This window comes from Brassica rapa, chromosome A01 (assembly GCF_000309985.2).
Source record: "Brassica rapa cultivar Chiifu-401-42 chromosome A01, CAAS_Brap_v3.01, whole genome shotgun sequence".
NCBI classification, from domain to species: Eukaryota; Viridiplantae; Streptophyta; class Magnoliopsida; order Brassicales; family Brassicaceae; genus Brassica; species Brassica rapa.
Genome location: NC_024795.2, coordinates 20,990,914 through 21,011,563, shown reverse-complemented (window position 1 = coordinate 21,011,563; position 20,650 = coordinate 20,990,914). Strand labels below are relative to the sequence as shown.

The 20,650-nt window shown below is 30.8% G+C and overlaps 1 protein-coding gene and 1 long non-coding RNA gene across 3 annotated transcripts; one reads left to right on the top strand and one right to left on the bottom strand.

The window, feature by feature from the left end:
• Window positions 1-6,294: 6,294 nt before the first annotated feature.
• LOC117132404 lies at window positions 6,295-13,885 on the top strand. Its single transcript, XR_004455976.1, has 2 exons — window positions 6,295-7,348; window positions 7,387-13,885. It is a non-coding gene; the product is annotated as an uncharacterized LOC117132404 (long non-coding RNA).
• Window positions 13,886-17,776: 3,891 nt separating this feature from the next.
• Window positions 17,777-20,098, bottom strand: LOC103833968. 2 transcript variants are annotated; one of them, XM_009110016.2, is made up of 6 exons: window positions 19,580-20,045; window positions 19,336-19,501; window positions 18,846-19,022; window positions 18,682-18,765; window positions 18,514-18,595; window positions 17,777-18,453 (listed from the first exon to the last, which is right to left on the bottom strand). In XM_009110016.2, the coding sequence occupies exons 1-6, from the start codon at window positions 19,921-19,923 to the stop codon at window positions 18,023-18,025; spliced, it is 1,284 nt and encodes a 427-aa protein (XP_009108264.1). In that variant the 5' UTR covers window positions 19,924-20,045; the 3' UTR covers window positions 17,777-18,022. The 2 variants fall into 2 exon arrangements, with proteins under 2 accessions (XP_009108264.1, XP_009108270.1); XM_009110022.2 differs by having other exon boundaries at window positions 18,023-18,453; window positions 19,336-19,495; window positions 19,580-20,098.
• Between the last annotated feature and the right edge of the window lie 552 nt (window positions 20,099-20,650).

The window sequence follows — 20,650 nt, the reverse complement described above, 5'->3', positions numbered from 1 at the left end:
AATTAGTAATATAATATTGTTATAAATCAATGTTAACTAAAATTTTATCATAAAACAAGAAAATAAAAATTATATACTATTTTAATAAATTATATAATTATATTATGTATTATATAAAAATAGAAGTGCTATATGAATTAAATATGAAAAATATATTAAATAGTTAAATTAGCAAATTTTATTTCTTAAAATTGTTTCATTTAAATAAAATGTTTACGTAAGTATGGTTTATGTTGACTCAATTCCCCCGAGGTGGCTCTTGGACCAGGAATCTTCTTAGTTTTATAGCCTTTTGTTGTGAAAACAAAAGAAAAAATGTTTACGTAAGTTAACCGGAGGGATATATAGTCAAAGGAAGTGAAGAGAAAGTTTACAGGTTGAAGAAGGCGCTGTATGGTCTGAAATAAGCCCCGAGGGCATGGAATGAGAAGCTGAATAAAACCCTCGAGGATCTGAAGTTTGCTAGATGCACAAAGGAGGCATCTCTGTATCGCTTGAAGACAGACCTTGATGTGTTGCTTGTGGCGGTATATGTTGATGATTTGTTGATCACAGGGTCGAAACCAGAGATGATAGACGAGTTCAAGAGCAATATGTCAAACAAGTTCGAGACGAGTGATCTTGGACTCTTAACCTATTATCTAGGCATTGAAGTCATTCAACACAATGGTGGAATATCTATCAAACAAGCGAGCTATGCAAAGAAGGTTCTTGAAGAGACAAACATGATTGACTGCAACGCAACACAATATCCAATGGATGCAGGTCTGAAACTCTCGAAGGCACAAGAGGAAGAAAGCGTTGATGAAAAAGACTATCGCAGGATCATAGGGTGCTTGGGTTACTTCTACTACCCGTTTTACCTGAACGATTGCCGGACTTGTCGGCTACTGAGGCGGTAAAACAAGCGATTTGGTTACAAGAACTTCTTGCTGAAGTAATGAAAGAATCGTGTGAGAAGGTGGTGGTTCGGATAGATAACAAATCTGCAATTGCTCTTACGAAGAATCCAGTGTTTCATGGACGTAGTAAAGGCACATTTGCATTATGGTCATCAACTTCACGCGAACAAGCAAAGCAAGCTGGACGTAGACAATGGTCAAGTGGACGTGGAGCACATTGCTGGGAGTCTACAGAAAGCTGATACTCTTACTAAAGCCTTAGGAAGATTGAAATTCAAGGAGATGAGAGAGCTTGTGGGAGTTCAAGATTTGAAAGATAGTGACTTCAAGTTTAAAGGGGAGAAAGTTAGAGATAAACTTGAAGATAGCTTAAATCTCAAGTCATACTAATCCTACTTGTATTAGGATTAGGACAAAAGGTTTTACTATTAAGTTTAGGAGTTTTAGATCTCTATATAAGAAGATGTTGAGTTGTGACATGAACTTATAAGTGAGAGAGATTATTGTAAGAGCTTAAGTTTTGAGAGATTTTCTTAAGCTAATAAAGAAGTTATTCTTATAATCTTCTGAGTTATCATACACGCTAGAACAATACCAAAGACACGAGGTTTGTTGACTTATCATTTGCTTTCCTACTAGGAACTTGTGTCTTTAGCTAATTCTTTGTTATGTTTGACTCGACAGAGCCCTATAAAACACATTACGGCAAAACATGCGAAAGCAGAACAGCTGAAGAGCTGGTATTGCAGTTGGATCTACTGACATTTACATTGGCTTCTTTTATCATTCATTGATCAAACAAATACTTTTTTTTTTTCATGGAAGACCCTACAATATCTGCCAGGAACAATGGAGAGGTTGTAGCAGACAAGGGAGATGAACAGAGTTATATAAAAAGCTGGATGTGATTTATGCTTCTATCGGTGAGGATAGATAATCGAATTTATGGCCCAAGGATACATAACTTTTCCCCCAAAACAATATACCACAACAAGCTTGACTACGTCATATGAGTTCTGCAGTCTAAGTAAAACACAACTCATGCATATAACAGGGCCATATCCAGAAATGTTTTTGATGGAGGCATCGTATTAGAAACAACAACAAAAAAAAATTGATGGGGGCACTTTTACAGTTTTCTTCATATTTGATAATTTAACTTAAATATTAAAAAAAAATCAGTTGGGAGCACGTGACCCGTACCTACGTACCGTCCCTGCATCTAAATAAATATTTTCTTTCTATCAGACTAAAGAGTGGAGTACATAACAAGTATCATGTGATCCATATATAATGCATGAAAACAAACTCATCTGAATAAATAATGTAAATATCAAAACATACTAAACTGGTTTAGAGGGATAGAAAGAACACGTTAATTAGGAACAACAAGATAAGTAAAAGAAGAAGAAAATTATTAGGGTGTGATCGGTGAAAATTCCTTAAACTTTTTACCATTCATGAGGAATAAGTTTTCATTTTCATTCATTTTCGTTCCTTTGTTTGTAGAAAATTATAGAACAAATCAATTCTTTGTTAATTTTGATAAGGAACCATCATTCTTAAAAAAATAGTCATACTCATTCCTTTCATATATGTTTCTATTGTTCCTACGATGGTTAGTTTCACGGTTTCACCTAAACACCTCTTTAATACGAAATAATATTAATAATTTTAAAAGTAAATAACTTTGTAATTAAGCCACATCGGGCTTCTCTTCTTGACCATGCTTTATAAATAAATATCCCATAACAACAAAGGCAAGGACTAGAAGGATTACGAATAAGATCAACACCTGCTCTGTCGACATTCTCTTCTGTTTTCTTCCAAAGTTCCTAACTTAGCTTCTTCTTGCCTGTGTTTTTCTGTAATCAAGAGAAGCTATGAATTAATTTTATAATCTACACACACACATATATAGGTATAATATATCATATTTCTGGTCCAACTGGTGACCATAATTCAGGATAGGAATGAGAAGGAATACTATATTCTCTTTCCTTCCTAAATTTTTTTACCATTTACAACTTACAAGGAACATCTTCTATATTAAAGGAGAAGTACTATTTTTATCTACCATAAAAAGTTATATTAGCTTCTATATTAAAGGAGAAGTACAATTTTTATCTACCATAAAAAGTTGCATTAGGTTCATTTAATCAACTACATCTAATTTATTATTTACATTAATAGATTAAATATATAACATTTTCAAAAAATATTAACAATTACAAGGATTTTTTTTGTTATTCAATTATAAGGATATTAATAACCAAAATCTGTTCAGAAAAATCTAACAAAATCTTATTAAGAATTTCAATATTTTTTAAAATTAATACATTGATTAATTCTTAATTACTAACCTAATATTATTATAAATTAATGTCAAATAAAATTTTATTCTAAAAAAATCTGTGCTATTGCTATAAATTTTATAATTATAGTCTATATCTTCTCTATTAAAAGAGAAGTCTAATTTTTATCCACCATAAGAAGTCATACTTGGTTCATTTCATCAATTAAATTTATTTGATTATTAATATTAATCTACTAAATATATAAACTTTTAAAATAAAATCATAATAACTATAACGGTATTAAATAATCAAAATATGTTGATAAAAATCTAACAAAATCATATTGATTTTTAAAATAATTTTAAATTAATTAATTGATTAATTTCTTAAAGTAATATAATCTTATTATAAATTAATTTTAAATAAAATTTATTTTAAACAATAACTAAATTCTATGCTATTGTTATAATTTTTTTATTATAGTATATATTATATTAAAATAGAAGTAATATATGAAATAATAAAATAATTGGTAAATCAACATATTTAAAAATAAGAATTTTATTTAAATAAATAAGTAAAACATCATTCAAATTTTAAAATGATTGAAGTTCGTAAATTACGTAATATTTTATACAAAAATTAAAATAAATAACATATTTTAATACAAAATAAAATTGTTAACATATGTTACACTGAAGGAGATTTTTTTATTTCATATAATGAATTTGTTGTGTTCAACTCGAAAATATATTATAGTATGTAGTAGGAATAATAACAAAGTAAATGTATAAAAAAATCATTATATATTAAAAATGTCGGAAAAAAACCTAACCAATAAGATTATAAAGTATAGAAAAACTAAATTGTAAATCATATATTTACAATATTTGTTATAAGATTAAAGCTATCGCTTATATATTAAAAGATAGCATTATAACATTTTATCTAAGACACGTGTTATCATTAGAATAATTCTTAGAATTACTAGAAAATTAAGATGGTCTATCAAAACATATACTATATTTTTTTATTAAACTAATCAAAAATTAATTAGTAATGCACAACTTCTTTCTTTAAATAAAATCTACAGAATTACCTAATATGATTAAAATATATATTGTAATTAATTATTAAAATAAATTAAACAATTATATTCACCATATAATAAAATTATAGATTTTTTAGTATATATAATATTTTGAATTTTAAAAAATGACTTTAAATTACTTAAATTGTTAAAACCCTCACATTTACAAATTTGTGGTCTATGGTTTAAATTTTTTTATTATAACAAGATACAAATGATCAGAAAACTATATGAATTGAAATTTTCATTTAATAGATATTCATATCAAAAGCATGTATATATTAATATTGTTTAAATAAAATGGTATACCATATAAAATAAATATTTTAGTGCTTAAATTTGCATTGAATAAATATTGAGAACTTAATATTTTTATTTTCCTATTTGCATTGAATTTTTAGGAGATCTACCAAATATGACTCAAAACTTGATTTTGATTGGAAATGTATATCCGAACTTGAATCAAATGCAAAAGTAACCCAAAAGCCTTGTGAAAGTACAATTAACCCTTTGTGACTAAACAAAAAAACAGAACTCATTTTTACAAATATATCCCCGCTAAGTCTTCTGAGTCTTCTGAGATTATGTTAAGTCTTCTGGACGACGTCCACGGAAGTCTTATGGTATAATTGATCTTAAAAATAATTTATAAATTTGTAAAAAATATTTTGATAAGCGAAAAATTAAAATCATGTAATTATAAACAGTATTAACTGATATAAATTAAGATATAATAAAATTGAATTGTTTTCAACATAGATGAGTGAGAGTAGTGAATCATGATATTCTTTGGTCTAGGGTTTGGCAACATATGTTATAGTATTGTACTAGGTTAAGATCCGCGCCTTGCGCGGAATGAACATTATATATATAAATTATTTTATATATTATATGTTTATAGCATATTATGAAATAATAAATATATATTGAATAATTAAAAAGTCATTATCTACTAATTATATAATTAAACTGGTGCGAACATATAAATAAATTTAATAAATCGAAAAAAAAAATTATTTGATATGATATATAATTAAATTTAAATGATAGTAACATATATATGGTATATGTTAATATTTATATTTATTAGATGATGTTTTTTACTCATATTTGTTTTTATCATTTGTATCTGTTATAGCAAAAAGTCTAAATTAGTGATAACAAAATTTTTACTGTGGGAATAATGGTTTAAGTAATTTATAATATTTAAAAAATTAAGTTGTCAATATTTTTAAAACTTTTTATCAAAAAAAATATTCAAAGTAAATTTCAAAAATTATGATATTTATGTATTTTATACGGCATATAGTTTAATTTAAAATGATACATATATTTATATATTTTTTATTTTTGATACTTATTAAATGAGACTTTTAACTTATATTATTTTTCAATTATTTGTATCATGTCATAACAAAAGTTTTAAATCATAGATCATAAAATTTAAATGTGAAACTTTTAACAGTTTTAGTAATTTATACTCGTTTTTAAAAATTCAAAATATAATATATACATAATTTTTTTTAATTTTTATTATATGGTTACTATGATTGTTTAATTTATTTTAATAGCTTAAAATTAAACAAATATAATTATAATACACACTTATTTTTATCAAATCTTTATTATTCAAAATCATTAATTGTCATATATACTTTAGCCACATTAGACAATTTCGTAATCTTATTTAAGGAAATAATAAACCACATTAATAATGTATTTATTGTGGTTTAATAAAAAGCTTATTATATATTTAAATGGACCAACCTATTTCTCTAAGGATTCTAAGAATCATTCTAGTGATGACACGTGGCTACAAAAAAATGTTGCAATGCTTCTCAAATAATATATAGGGGATGTATTATTAGGGTTAGATTTTGGAAAGCTTAAATGTTTTTTTGAAAAATTAATTTTTTTATCTACATGTGATTATTTATGTGTATAGTAAACACTTTTTAAGTTTAATTTGATTTTATGAAGTGTTTAGTTAGTTAATTTAGTTTAGGGGTTATGTTTAAGGTCTAGACGACTAACATGTAAGTCGTCTGGGAAGTCTTCTAATTCCCGCTAAAAATATTGAAGTCTTCTGGGCGACTTACAAGTAAGTCGTCTAGTAAGTCTTCTGATCAAAAATATTTAACCTTATTGGAATTTTTGTCTCCATATATAAAAAAAAATTTACACATTCTCTCTCCTCCTCTCAAATGGGTGCAACAAAAATGGTATGTTCCTCATTCTAAACTCTCCAACATCTCTCTAATCTCACTGAACTTATAAACACCAACTTTATATCAATTTATTGTTTTTGTCTCATGTCTTTTTCACTAAATTATCTTGTTTTGTAGGTTTTTCAACACATGATTCTTATCTTCCACTCATTTAAAGGTAGATTTATTAATTTTAGATATGTATTTTTGTGTGTTCTACAAAGGTAGATCTATCTAATATTCCACTTATTTTCTCTGTTTTTAAGCCATTTGAACGTTTTTGGAGATGCAAGTTTTTCAGATCTGGATTTGGATATGCAGGTTTTTCATATCTGGAAGACTTCTGGGCTAGAAGACTTCCATACGACTTCTAGGAAGACTTCCAGACGACTCCCAAGAGGTCTTCTGACGGAGTCTTCTCCCATGTCTCCCTTTCATAATAGATTTGAGTGTTTTGGTAAGTTCTTATGCTGATTTTTCTTCATTTGGTAACCTCCTGTTGCATAAAATTCATATTTTTTTCCCAAACTAAAACTCTCCAAACCTACTCTAATCTCTTTGACTTGAAAACACTAAACTTTATATGAATTTTCATTTTTGTCTCATGTCTTTCTCACTAATCTATCTTTTTATTGCAAGTTTTAATCAGATGACCCTCATCTTCCACTTGGATATGTACTTTGTGTGTTCTATAAAAGTATATATATCTAATTTTCCACTCATTTTCTCTGTTTTTAAGCCATTTGAATGTTTTTTGATATGATATGCAGGTTTTACAGATCTGGGTTTGATATAAATGTTTTTCAGATCTGGATCAGACTTTTGAAGACCTATGGGAAGTCTTCTCGGAAGGTTTCTAAAATATAATGCGCTAGAAGATTTCTAGGAAGTCTTCCAGACGACTTCCAGGAAATTTTCTAACGGGGTCTTCTTCCATATCAAGTGGAGTCTAAGCTTGTCTTTGTAGAGGAATGATCTATAATAGTTTTGTTTGTGATATGTTTTGTGATTTGCATGTGTACTCCTTTAGTTGTGACTTTTTTGTAAATTTGAAGAGATATTAATGAAAAAAATTGGTAAATATATTCATTTTCCACGACATTATCATGCCAAAATTACTTGACATAATTGAAGTTATTAATAAAACTTCAATAGCAAAACAGAGTAACACAAAAATTAATCAAATTTATTACAACTAAGGGAGAAGAATTCTAAAGAATACTTAGTCAAATTCACAAAAGAAAAAACACTACATAAGTTCAAAGCTACATAAGTAAACATTATATCTTATGATCTGAGAAGACACATTAAACCATGTTACTTGATACTCTTGAAATTACTTAACACTTTTAAAAATTAAATGAACATATCTTAAAGTTACTTAACAAATTTACAAAAACTAACGTAGAAGACTTCCACGGAAGTCTTCTCAATTAGCTAGAAACTTTACTAAGCATGAATGTTGGTAATCTTATAAATATCACCAATTAAGTTATAAATTTCATTCGGTAGCTCCAATATTGACTAATTTACATGAATTAACAAAAAAAAATTTAAAAGTCTTTATAGTTTTTGAGAAAATGAAAGTTTATTAAACATTGACGCAGACGACTTCCACGGAGGCCGTCTGGTAGACTTCTAGGAAGTCATCCATTTAGGTTAATTTTGCAATTGATTTTTAACCTAGACGACTTACATGGAAGTCCATCTTTGTTTGTTAAAAAAAAAATTTGAGACTATTTCCATGTAAGTCGTCTAGGGAAAATTGATTAGTTTTGCATTTGACCGGATTGTGTCAGAAATTTGACATTTCCTGGACGACTTACATTAAAAAATCAGTATTTTGTTATACATAGACGACTTCCATGTAAGTCGTTTCAGGTTAGTTTTGCAATTAAAACATAAAACAAAAAAAATTATTTTTTTCTAGACGACTTATACGGAAGTCGTCCGTCCGACGACTTACATGGAAGTCGTCCAAGATAAGCAAGGTTTGACCAGAATCTCGGAATAAAATCATGGACGACTTTTCCAAGATAAGCAAGGTTTGACCAGAATCTCAGAATAAAATCATGGACGACATCAGACGACTTCCGTGTAAGTCGTCTAGACAAAAATAATTTTTTTGTTTTATTTTTCAATTGCAAAACTAACCTGAGACAACTTACACGGAAGTCGTCTAGGTATAACGAAATATTGATTTTTTAATTTTCTATTGGACGACTCATGGAAGTCGTCCAGAAAAAGTCAAATTTCTGACACAATCCGGTCAAATGCAAAACTAACCCGTTTAATATGTCGTCTCGTTTTTTTTTTAACAAACAAAGATGTACGACTTCCATGTAAGTCGTCTAGAAAAACACATTTAAAAGTCAATTTCAAAATTAACCTCTGCATTGACCAGAAGACTTCCATGTAAGTCGTCTACAGCCAGACGACTTACCCGGAAGTCATCTGGACAAACAGATCTGGAAAAAAAAAACTAATTTCATAGTTTTAGGCAGTGAGATAATTTGTTTAGCACACAAAAGTCTTCTCCAAGCACCCATAATCTCAAACAAAAGTGACCCACTAAGAATCGTAAGCTTCAATGGCTCTATGAACCATAAAATTTTTAAAATCAAAATCTTGGGTTTTTTTCGTTGAATATGGAGAGAAATTAAAGAGATGTTTTTTTTTGGTTCATTAGAATTGAGAAATAAAGAGTGTAAATCGATTTTTTGGTGCATTAAGAACTTCAAATTGGTTGTTCATGGTGGTTGGTGTATTGATGGCAATGGCAATATTGTGAATACTTGAGGAAGATGAGAGTGATAGAGCAAAATAAGCATTTTCAAAAAAAAAACAAAAAGTGATGGTATTTTCGTGAATAATCTGAACTTTAGGGGTGAAAGAGGCAAGTAAAAGTTCCAAAAAAAACAAGGGTTAGTTTTGTGTTTGACTTTCAAGTTTTGAGTCATATTTGCAAAAAGTTCAAATTTTTAATTACGATTATAAATTACTAAAATTATTAAAAGTACACATTTAATTTTTTTTTCAGAATCTTAAATTTTTTTTTATAAAAATACAAATGGTCGTAAAATCATATGAGTATGAAATCTTGGTTAATAATAGATAACCATATTAAAAAGTATACTATATATGTATGTTAATATCATTTAAAATTAACTACAGTGAAACCTCTATAAATTAATAATGTTGGGACTACACCATAACTATAATTTTTTTATTAATTTATAGAGATATTAATTTATCGATATACTAATTGAACCAAAAACTCAATTTGAGACTATAAATTATATTATTTTAAAGAGATTTTTAGTGTATATTAATTTATAGAGCATTAATTTAAAGAGGTTATAGTGTATTTACCATAGAAAATAGGTAAATATGATTGTTTTGATTTATTTATCATAAAAATTAAATAAAAAGAGTGATTATTTTCATTTATGTGTTCATGCAATTTAATTATATATGCAATAATTACTTTCCTCTCAATTATCAATATATATTTATTATTTATTATTTTATAATTTGTAAAAATGGAAATAAATAATAGTGTATGTAAAAAGATTTGTATACCGAATTTTTGTTCCGCATAAAACGCAGATCTTCACCTAGTATATTTATAAAATTAAAAGTTATCCTCCTGGATGTGTGGATCAAAATCTATTTTGTTACTTATAATTCTTATTCAGTCCTTTTTTGTAAGGAATTATAGAGCAATAGACAAACTGGTGACCATAAATGAGGATATGAACGAGAATGAATACTACATTCTCCGTCGTTCTTTTTCTTTTGGAGAAATTTCATGTTTACCACTTTTATAGTACCATTATTCATCTTAACCACCACTTAAATGGTATTTTCAAAAATATCTACTTCATTAACCACCACTTTTTATAATTTTATTTATAATTTTTTCAAAATTTCTTTTTGTTTTTTTCAAATTTTTTCTTGAAAATCAAAAATTATGTTTGAAACTATTTCTTCAAAAGTTATTATATTTTTAGTATTTATTTATATATTTATTAGAAAAATTATATATTTATTAGAATCCTAAATTTTACATTCCAAAAATCCTATCCCACCTCTCAAGTCTAAACCCGAAATCAAGATTATTTAACCCTATGAATATAAATGTCTTTTACCTTTCATTAACATTGAAAGTAAAAGTGGTTAATGTAAACATAAATAGTGGGATTATGAATGTGGTATACGTGGCAATTTTTTTTTCTTTCACCAAAGTGGTGAATAGGAAAATCAGCTTTTGAATTTATTTTATATTTCTCCTTAGTTATATATTTGTGCTTTTTTCAAATATGACTCAAAACAAAAAAAAAATCAAACACAAAACTAATCTATGATTTTTTTGGAACTTTCATTTGCCCTCTTCATGGAAAAGGGTCCTATTTCAACATGAACTTTGTATGTCATGCATATTCCTTTCCGAACTTTGTAGTAGTGCATATTCCATACTGAACTAAGCAAAAATTAAAATATACTACATGAACTTTAATACATCGTGCCTTTTTATTTCCGAACTTTTAGTAGTGCATATTCTATACCGAACTAAACAAAAATTCAAAAATACTACATGAACTCTTAAAATCGTGCTTCTATATATATTGACCGTCAAAGGTGTTAGTCAGCCATTAATTTATAAAAACAACGTCATTTTGGATAACATCTATAAACCAAAATAACTTTCTTGTATAAACTGTGTAAACATTAACTTATATATATATATTTTAGTTTAATCAAATAAATGTTACCAAATTTTTATTGTTTTAGTCTTATCAAATAAATCTATAATTACTTATGTTTTTAAATTTACCGTTAAAAATTATTATTTTATAAGTTTTAATTATTTATAATTAATTCAAATATTTACTTTATGCTTGTCCACCAGTGTGAGAGTTTGAATTTCCCAAAAAATAAATTTAAATTTACAGAATTTATCCAAGATAACACGTTTTGATAAATTAATGGATGACTAATACCTTTGACGGTCAATATATATAAGCACGATTTTAAGAGTTCATGTAGTATTTTAAATTTTTTATTTTACAGAATTCATCAAAAAATAATGTTGTTTTGATAAATGAACGGATGACTAAGAGCATCTCCAACAAGCCCCTTCATTTTTTATGGGGTCCACCTTTAAAATAAAGGGTTAAAGGGGTGATTCTCCAATGGTGACCTTCAAAATTTTAATCTTAAAAACTTATATTTTACACTTTAGTCATCAATTTCAGTAATAGTTCGTTATATTCATTAAAATTTTATAAATTAACAATAAACCCATATTAATGTATGGTATTGACATAATTAGTAAACATATTTAATTATAACATCAAATTACTTATAATAAAAGATAAAAACATTAAAACATAAAATTACATATAAAACATAAACAATTCAAATTACAATATATATATATATATATACAATACAAAACTAATCAATACGATTATTTCCATAATGTTCCCAAATATGCTCAATCAAAGCATTTTTAAGTGATATATGAGCTTTTTTATTTTTTATTCGAAGATTACGTGCTAAAAATTGTTGAAAACACATATATTCGTTTATGGCCATCTCGTCAGTTTATCTGATCTGAACAAGCAAGAATCATACAAAAAAAGAATTCAACAACATCAAACCGAAGAGAATGCTCGAAATTTATATCGAGAATACTTTGGTAATTTTGGAGGTTCAAGACCAAAATTACCTTAATATTAGTATTGTAATATTTCAATGTGTAATATTTCAGCTTATGAATTTACCTGAATATTAATATTGTAAGATATATTTTAATGTGTAATATTTTAGTTTATGTATCTTTTATTTTGATGTAAAATATTATGATTGTATTATAATTTTGTATTTGTGTAAATTTTTCGAAATATATTGTGTCAAATAATATGTTTATATTATATTTTATTAATATTAGTATGTATTGGTATATAATATTTATTAATATATTATTATTATTTAAAAATAATTTTATAAGACCACAATTATAATATTTCAATGCCAGTATAATTATAATAGTAGAATGCCAAATAAGAAATAATAAGTACACAATCATTAAACATATATAAATGGAAGGACTAAAGTGAAAAGTAAACAGTGTTTAAAGGCCGTTACAGTGCCCCTTTAAATTTGAAGGTGTACTATTCACCCCTTTAAAATTTGAAGGGATGAAGGGCTGTTGGAAAGCAAAAGCCTTTAAAAAATAAAGGGATAAAGGGTTGTTGGAGATGCTCTAACACATTTGACGATCAATATATATAGAAGCACGATTTTTAGAATTTATGTAGTATTTTTGAATTTTTGTTTAGTTCGGTATGGAATATGCACTACTAAAAGTTCGGTAATGAAAAAGAACGATGCATTAATGTTCATGTAGTATATTTAAATTTTGGTTCGGTTCAGTATGGAATACACACTACTACAAAGTTCAGAAAAGAATAGGCACGACGGATAAACTTGATGTTGAAATATGCCATTTTTCCCATGTTCACCCCATAAGTTTGGATTATTCACGAAAATGCCATTACCTTTTTTTTTTTATAGAAAATGAGTGTTTTACTCAATCATCCTCATCTTCATCAAGTATTTATAATATTGTCATTGCCATCAATACATCAACCCACCATGAACAACCAATTTGAAACTCTTAATGCACCAAAGTTTCGATTTTTACTTTTTATATCTCATTACTTATGCACACAAATACATCTCTTTCACGTTCTCTTATTTATCAAAAAAAATCCAAGATTTTGATTCTAAACTTTGTAAGGTTCAAACTCATGATTCTTGGTCATTAACAAGTGGGTCTGTTTTGTGGTGAAGTTACATGTGATAGGAGAAGCTAATCAAGTTATCTTACTCGTTGAAAGTATGAAGTTAATTTTTTTCAGATCTGTTTGTCAGAAGACTTTCGTGTAAGTCTTATGGTCGTAGAAGACTTATACGGAAGTCTTCTGGTCAATACAGAGTTTAGTTTTGCAATTGACTTTATGTGTGTGTTTAGAGACGATTTCTCTGAAAGTCTTCCGCCAGAAGACTTCCCTGTAAATCTTCCAAACTCTCGGTGGAAGTCTTCTCATACTGAAAATCGTCTCGGATTATTTTTGCAATTGAAAAATAAAAATTAAATATTTAAGTTTTAGTTTTTTCAATTGCAAAAGTAACGTGAGATGTCGTCTAGTTAAATATAATATTTAAGTTTTATTTTTCTGGTGGAAGACTTCAATGTAAATCATATAGAAAAAGTCAATTTCTTATATAGTTCGGTCAATTGCAAAACTAACATGTTTATACTAGACTCTGATATTTTCAAAAAATTTGAAAAACAAAATTAAGCTGGTATTTACAAAGAAAAACTTCAAAAGAAGTCTGATGTAGAATAAACTTATATGGAAGTTTTCATTTGTAAATTTTTAATTGCAAAAATGACCTAAATGAAAGACTTCGTGGAGGCTTTATAAGTGGGGGCTTTGTCGTATGAATCAGAAGGGGTCGATCATCAACGTCTAGCTTCCTAAAGTATATGCGACCATAACCACGAAGGTACGCGCCACGGCCCTTGGCCTATGGGTTAAATACGAACAAAGTCGTCCTTCCCTGGTGAGGCTAAGAGTGTTGACTAAGCTCGGGCTATCATGTCTTATCAACCTAGCGTCTGATCAACGCGCTTAAACAATCGCTCCTGACTTCACAAGAATTCCACCAAAAGCTGGACTGGTCACTTGTGAGTTTCTTGCATTGATTCTTGATTAATCTCAAACTAGACCACTTTAGACCGATAATCCCATCGCAAAAGACTTTGTTTCCTCCCTAGGAAAAGCTTTTTGCGTACCAACAACTCGATATATGTTGTAAGCGAACCGTAATGAAAGCTAACATCTAATGTTTGGAGACACAAAACTCTCCGGTAAATCCAAAATGCAAGAGACATTGGAGGCTTGCTTCTTTTGAGTTTCCCATTAAATGTTCTTAGTGGTTCTAGGCTTGTCTTCCTTTTTATCTTCATATGATTCCTCTAGATGGACTCTAGCTCTATGGAAATAAATCTGAAAGCTACTTGCCAAATAATTGTCCACACAAATGAGTACAATATGCAAAAAAACCGTCCAATAAGCCCAGTGTCTTAAACGGTATTACAAGACATATACGGCTACATCTTTAGCACTTGGCTCAAAGTTACTCTCTTCACTTTGCCTCCAACACTAAATATGCTCTTCTCAACATAGTTAAGGGACGAAAACAGAAACCATGATGCATCTAAATAAATTGCATTTTCTGTGCTGGGCTAAAGAAACCTCAAGGGCAACACATAATAATAGGAATCAGACATGGCAAAGTCTGGTAAAGGAAACTAACAAGTCGTGTCAAAACGACTTCTGGCACACAATCATCACTTGATTCACAACAAGCCCCATACAACTCGAACATATACGGTCACAAATTGATCTTAATAGTCATCACTTAAATCCATTTCGATCAATTCAAAGCTATCTTCGGTCTGCTGACTCCAAGTTAGCTAAAATTCACTAGCTTAGTCTCCTGAAATGACTCATGACTAGTCAATGCAAAATGTGATCACGACCGAGCCCCACTCCACAGCAGATAGGGCACAAAACAAGACTTACGGCATACAACTTGATTCAAATAGTTACCACTTAAACCTATTCTGGTTAATCCAAGCAAACTTGGAACATCTGGCCTCAAATCGCTTCGAATGAAGAGTACTTAAGTAGTTGAACAACTCGTGACCCAACCTAATGAACAACTAGCGTGCATTACAACCCTAACAGGACATCGTTTGGGGCTTACAAAAACAATCTGAAGGATTAAAACCCTCCCAGACAACAAGTCTAAATATGGATTGGAGCCCTCTCGAGTACTTCACACAAAAGCCCTTTCCGGGCATAATCACAAACAAAATATTATAACAAGAAGACCCCTAATCAGTCTTTTCCCTACAGCTCGTCGTCCTCCGCTTCGCAGGTTGCAACTTGGTCAGGGATGTTACTCCCGGGAAGTTGGTCGCGCGATCCACCTCCATCACCACCGAATCTTTTGATCTGAGACCACCAGGAGGGTAAGCTTTCCTATCGACAGATCAGACACTTGAACGACTCCTCCATGCATCTTGACACTATTGCTCATTCTCTTTCATGGCTGCAAACTCTTTCTCCACGTCCATGACATCTCCAAACTAATGCTTGGTTTATTCTTGACTTTAGTTTGTTGTAACTAAGTCACATAACAATCCTTCTTTAGCCTCTTGACTTCTCCTTGTCAACTTATCTCTTTAGTTCTCTTTGTATATTTAACCAAAGGTTCAATTCCAACATGTTTTAGTTATTAGCTGGTTTTCATGAAACTGATTATGAGGTTGATATGTTAAATGTTGATGGAGATTATAACTAATGGAATCACTTAGATACTTAATGATGATGATGCCCCTGGTGATGATGATCATGATTATACCTTGACGAGTGGGATTTACATTCTCACAACGCATGAGAATCTGTTTCTTTGATCTTTTCATTACTTTGTTTTCTTTTCTCTATTTATACGTTATGAAGATAGAATGAAGTCCGTGGACTGAAGTGTTGAAAGTGATGGCATTGAAAAAGAAGAAGGCTTTAGCGCAGCCCTAAGAACATAATTAATGGGGTTCTTAGAGTGAATTTTTTAACGGAATATAAAAAATAGTCTATTAACTTTTAACTAAAAAAACTAGAATTATTTTTTATATTCCGCTAAGAAGTTCATCATAAAAATCTCTCATTACTCATGCTCTAAAGAGTCAAATACATAAGAGAAGTATCGTGTGATCCACATAGTCCATAATCAAAGTCATTTAAATAAATAAATAAATAAAGTAATTTATTAAATATAAATATCAAAGCATACTAAACTGTTTTAGAGGAGGGATATCAAGAATGTGTTAATTTGCAACAAACGATATAGAAGAAGAAAAAATTAGTTTCACTTAAACACCTCTCTAACACGAAATAATAATAACAATTTTAAAAGTAAATAACTTTCTAACTAAGCCGCATCCTCCTCTTGACCACGCTTGATACATAACCATCCCATAGCACTAATGAAAAGGACTAGAAGGATAAATACAATCATCAATAACGCCACCTCTGTCGACATTCTCTTCTTTCTTTCTTCCAAAGATCCTAACTTAGCTTCTTCTTACCTATGTTTTTCTGTAATCAAAATATGAAAGAGATGCAATGAATTGATTGTATAATCTACACACTATATATATATATATATATATATCATATTTACTATAGAAGAAATAAGTTAATTATTTAGATTAAGAATATCTTACGTCACAGTGAATAGGAATATTAGCTTTTCAGTTTATTTAGTTTTATATTTTCCATTTCTTCGACTAATATATTACTTTTCATTATACTGTATATTACTATATATTTTCAATTTCTTCAAACAATGCACTAAATCAACAAAAATGAAGAATAGTATGTCATATTGTAAATTTGTAATATATACATATATATATATATATGTGTGTGTATCATCATCAATCCTTCCTCTCCACGTTTTTACATTTTTAAAATTTTAAAATTTCCTTATAAGAATTATTGACATGAAATATTTTTGGTTTTTTTTTTTTGGTCGTATGAATCAGAAGGATCGATCATCAACCTCTAGCTTCCTCACGTATATGCGACCATCTAACCAAGAAGGTACGCGCCAAAGCCCTCGGCCCAATGGTTAAAAAGAAGACGTCCTTCCCTGGTGGCGCTAAGAGCGATGGTCGAGCCATCATGTCTTGTTATCAACCTTGCAACTCTCAACTGATCAGCGGGGTTGAACAATCGCTCTTAGCCTCTTATCTTCACAATAATTCCACAAAAGCTGGCCATAGTCACTGGTGAAGTTTTTGCATTGATTATTGATTAATCACAAACAAGACCACTTTAGACCAATAATGACATAGCAAAAGATTTTAGTAACACTTGCTTCCTTCCAAGGAAAAGGCTTTTCCGTGCCGACCACTCAAACTCTCCGGTAATCCAAGATGCGTGAGATGTTGGAGGTTTGCTTCTTACAGTAAATGTATTTGGTTTATTGGATTCACTAGGCTCGTCTTTCGTCTAGAATGGTTTATAGGGATAAAATTTTATCAACTGTCTTTTCTTTTATCTTCGGATGATTCCTCTAGATTAAGCTCTAGTAGCTCTATGGAAAGCTAATTGACGAATAATTGTCCACAAATGAGTACAAGATGCAACAAGCTCCATAGTCTTAATTGGTATTACAGGAAATATTCGAACACATCTTAGCAGCACATGGCTCAAAATTACTCTTCACTTTGCTTCCTCCACTAAACGCAGTTACAAGAAGAAAGCACAACCCATGATGCATATACTAGATTCTGCCTCTCTGTGCTGGACTAAAGAGTCCTCAAGGGGAACACATAATAATATCAAATCTCTCAGGTTGAGATAATAAGAAATATTTTCACCTACGAGCAAGTCTCTGCCCTGCTCCAACCATTAAGGCCTTGCCAATAGCACTTGAATGAAGCCCACAAGCCAAAGCAACTCCTCCTACAGCGATCCATTTCCAATCTACATTGAACTGCTCCTTTTGTCTCCTTGCCTTCTCCATGGCTTGTCCTTTCTCTTCTTCTTCCTCTACCCTCGATGTTTCCACCAAATCCATGTTCAGCTTTGTGGTGATTCCTGCCATTTGAGCGCTCCGTGACAGAGCCACCCCTGGCTTTCTAGCGCTCTGATACGCCCTTAACCCAGAGTTTAGCTTTTTGACGGCTCCCCACATGCCGTGACGGACTCCTAGCTTGGCTACGTCTTTTGGGATTCCCATGTCTTCGTAGTGGACAAGAGAGACTTCACAAGCTGACATTTGTCCATCCCCTTTGCGAGATTCAACTGCATTTACGTTCAGGATCAGACACCAGCAAGCCGTGTAAGGAATTTAAAAGGACAAACCTGCTTTGATTATCCAGCTTGAGAAATAAAGCTCCACTCGCCTTGGCTTATCACGTTTTGGTAGAGTTGGATACGGTACTCCCTATCAGATATAAGTGTTTTGCTGATCAGGAGGACTATTAGAGATACGTTTGATCTATGAGGAAGCAAAGGCAAAAAGACATATACCTTAGTGACAGCATAATACTTTTTTCCAGATTCCCATATTCTCCTACCAATGATGTATTCCCGGTCACTACAGAAAAATGGGAACTACAGAGGAAAATACATTACTCATGGCTCTTCATGGAGGAGAGGACTAAAGTATCAACAAACCCAAAAACAACAAATACCTTTTTGATCCAGTGAACGATGGTTGCTCCTGTCTGAGGATCCTCTTCCAAAGTTTTGAAGTAGGCAAGCATAGGATCCCACTTAGGTCGAAACTCATCGTCCCAGAAGAAATCCCTAACAATATCTGGAGTTGCATCCTCAAATACAGTCCTACTTCGGTAAACAACAGGTCCTGTCTGTCAAAACAACACTGCCTTTCAGTAACTAAAGCTTAACGCATCAGAGAAGTGACCTAAGTCATGTTCGTTTGGTTGCCGCAGTTTGAAAATAGTTATTGTTCGTTTCGTAGACGCCGACGCAGTTTTAATCACAGACGCGACGCAGATTTTTTCGGCGATCAGATTTTCAGCGTTTAGACGCAGTACCGGCGTCAATGAACAAGAGTTTATTAAAAAAGTTGACGCCGACGCAGCTGCAGGTAGCTGCGTCAACCAAACAAACAGCACTCTAGTATCAAAAACAAATAAACCCTTTCTTTCTAAAGAGTACCTGAGGCTCATGGCGCCAGGCCTGGTAGCTCATGTTTGGAGTAGACTTATCCATCATAGACTGCCACTCCATCTTATCATTCCCAGCTTCAAGCAGATGCAGCAGATGCTCTAGATCCTTCTCCCTCACAACGTCCTTCTCCTCCTCTGCGTCCTTATCACTACCTCTGCACAAATCAAATAACCACAATCAATCCAAAACTTTCTCGATTTCTTTTTTGTAACTAATCTCACCAAAGACTAACCGTGAAACTGCATCACCACTCGGAGGAATAATCTCTTCTTCAATATCTGATTTCTTGGCGCCGGAAGCGAGCCTTGACCACAACGTGCGGCAGACTGAGAAGGCCGAGAGAGCGGTGAAAGCGAGCCAGACGCGGCGAGCGCCGAATCCCGGCGGAGCGGTCCAGAGAAACCGGAGCTTAGAACGGAACCCTAGATAAACCAATCCGGTCCACCTCGGACGCCAAGACCATCCGATCAGGAGCCCGATCATGACGGCGAGCCAAATCGGAACTGCGCATAGCAAGATGTCGACGAATGTCTCTGGAACAGAGGTTCTCCGGATGAAATCCGTTAGATCATCCATAACGGTATTCGATCTGGAATCGGACGAGTTTCAGATTCCTCTGTTCGCCGGAGATTCGAACGACATTGACAAGGAAGCGGAGGAAGAAGGAGAAAGCAATGTCCACCTTATTTATTTAAATTAATTTGGATGACTAAAGAAATTAATTAATAAATTTGGTATTTGCTGTAGCGAAAAGACGTTGGAGGAGAGGGTGATAGTGATAGGAACAGCACAGTGGCGATGACGAGGCTTTCTCCTTTCGAATCCTCACTCGTCTATTTTGTGGCGCGTCTTCTTCACTTGTGGATAAGGATACAACTTCTGTTTATCCACTGTGGATAAATTATTGTTACCAATAGGTTGTGTGGTTGATTTTTCTCCTTTGAAGTTATTTTAAAATACAAAATATTTTTATTTTTTTTACTGTTTTAAAAAGTATGGGATATTTTAGAACCAGCTAAATGTTACAGTTTTGATTTTTTTTTAATTTAAAAATTAAATATTACTCTTGAAAATTAGTATATGAAATATTTACCATACTTGTAAATAAAATAATTTACTATATAAAATAAAAGTATTATCTAACAAAGTTGTACTAAATATATAACTTAAGCTTTTTAAGAATATATATATTAAATAGACAAAATAGATATGTTTCTCTTTATTTTCATGAAATACTAGCTATATATTTATCTATAATCATATATATATATATATATATATAAGCAGTCTAAACTTCTTCTTT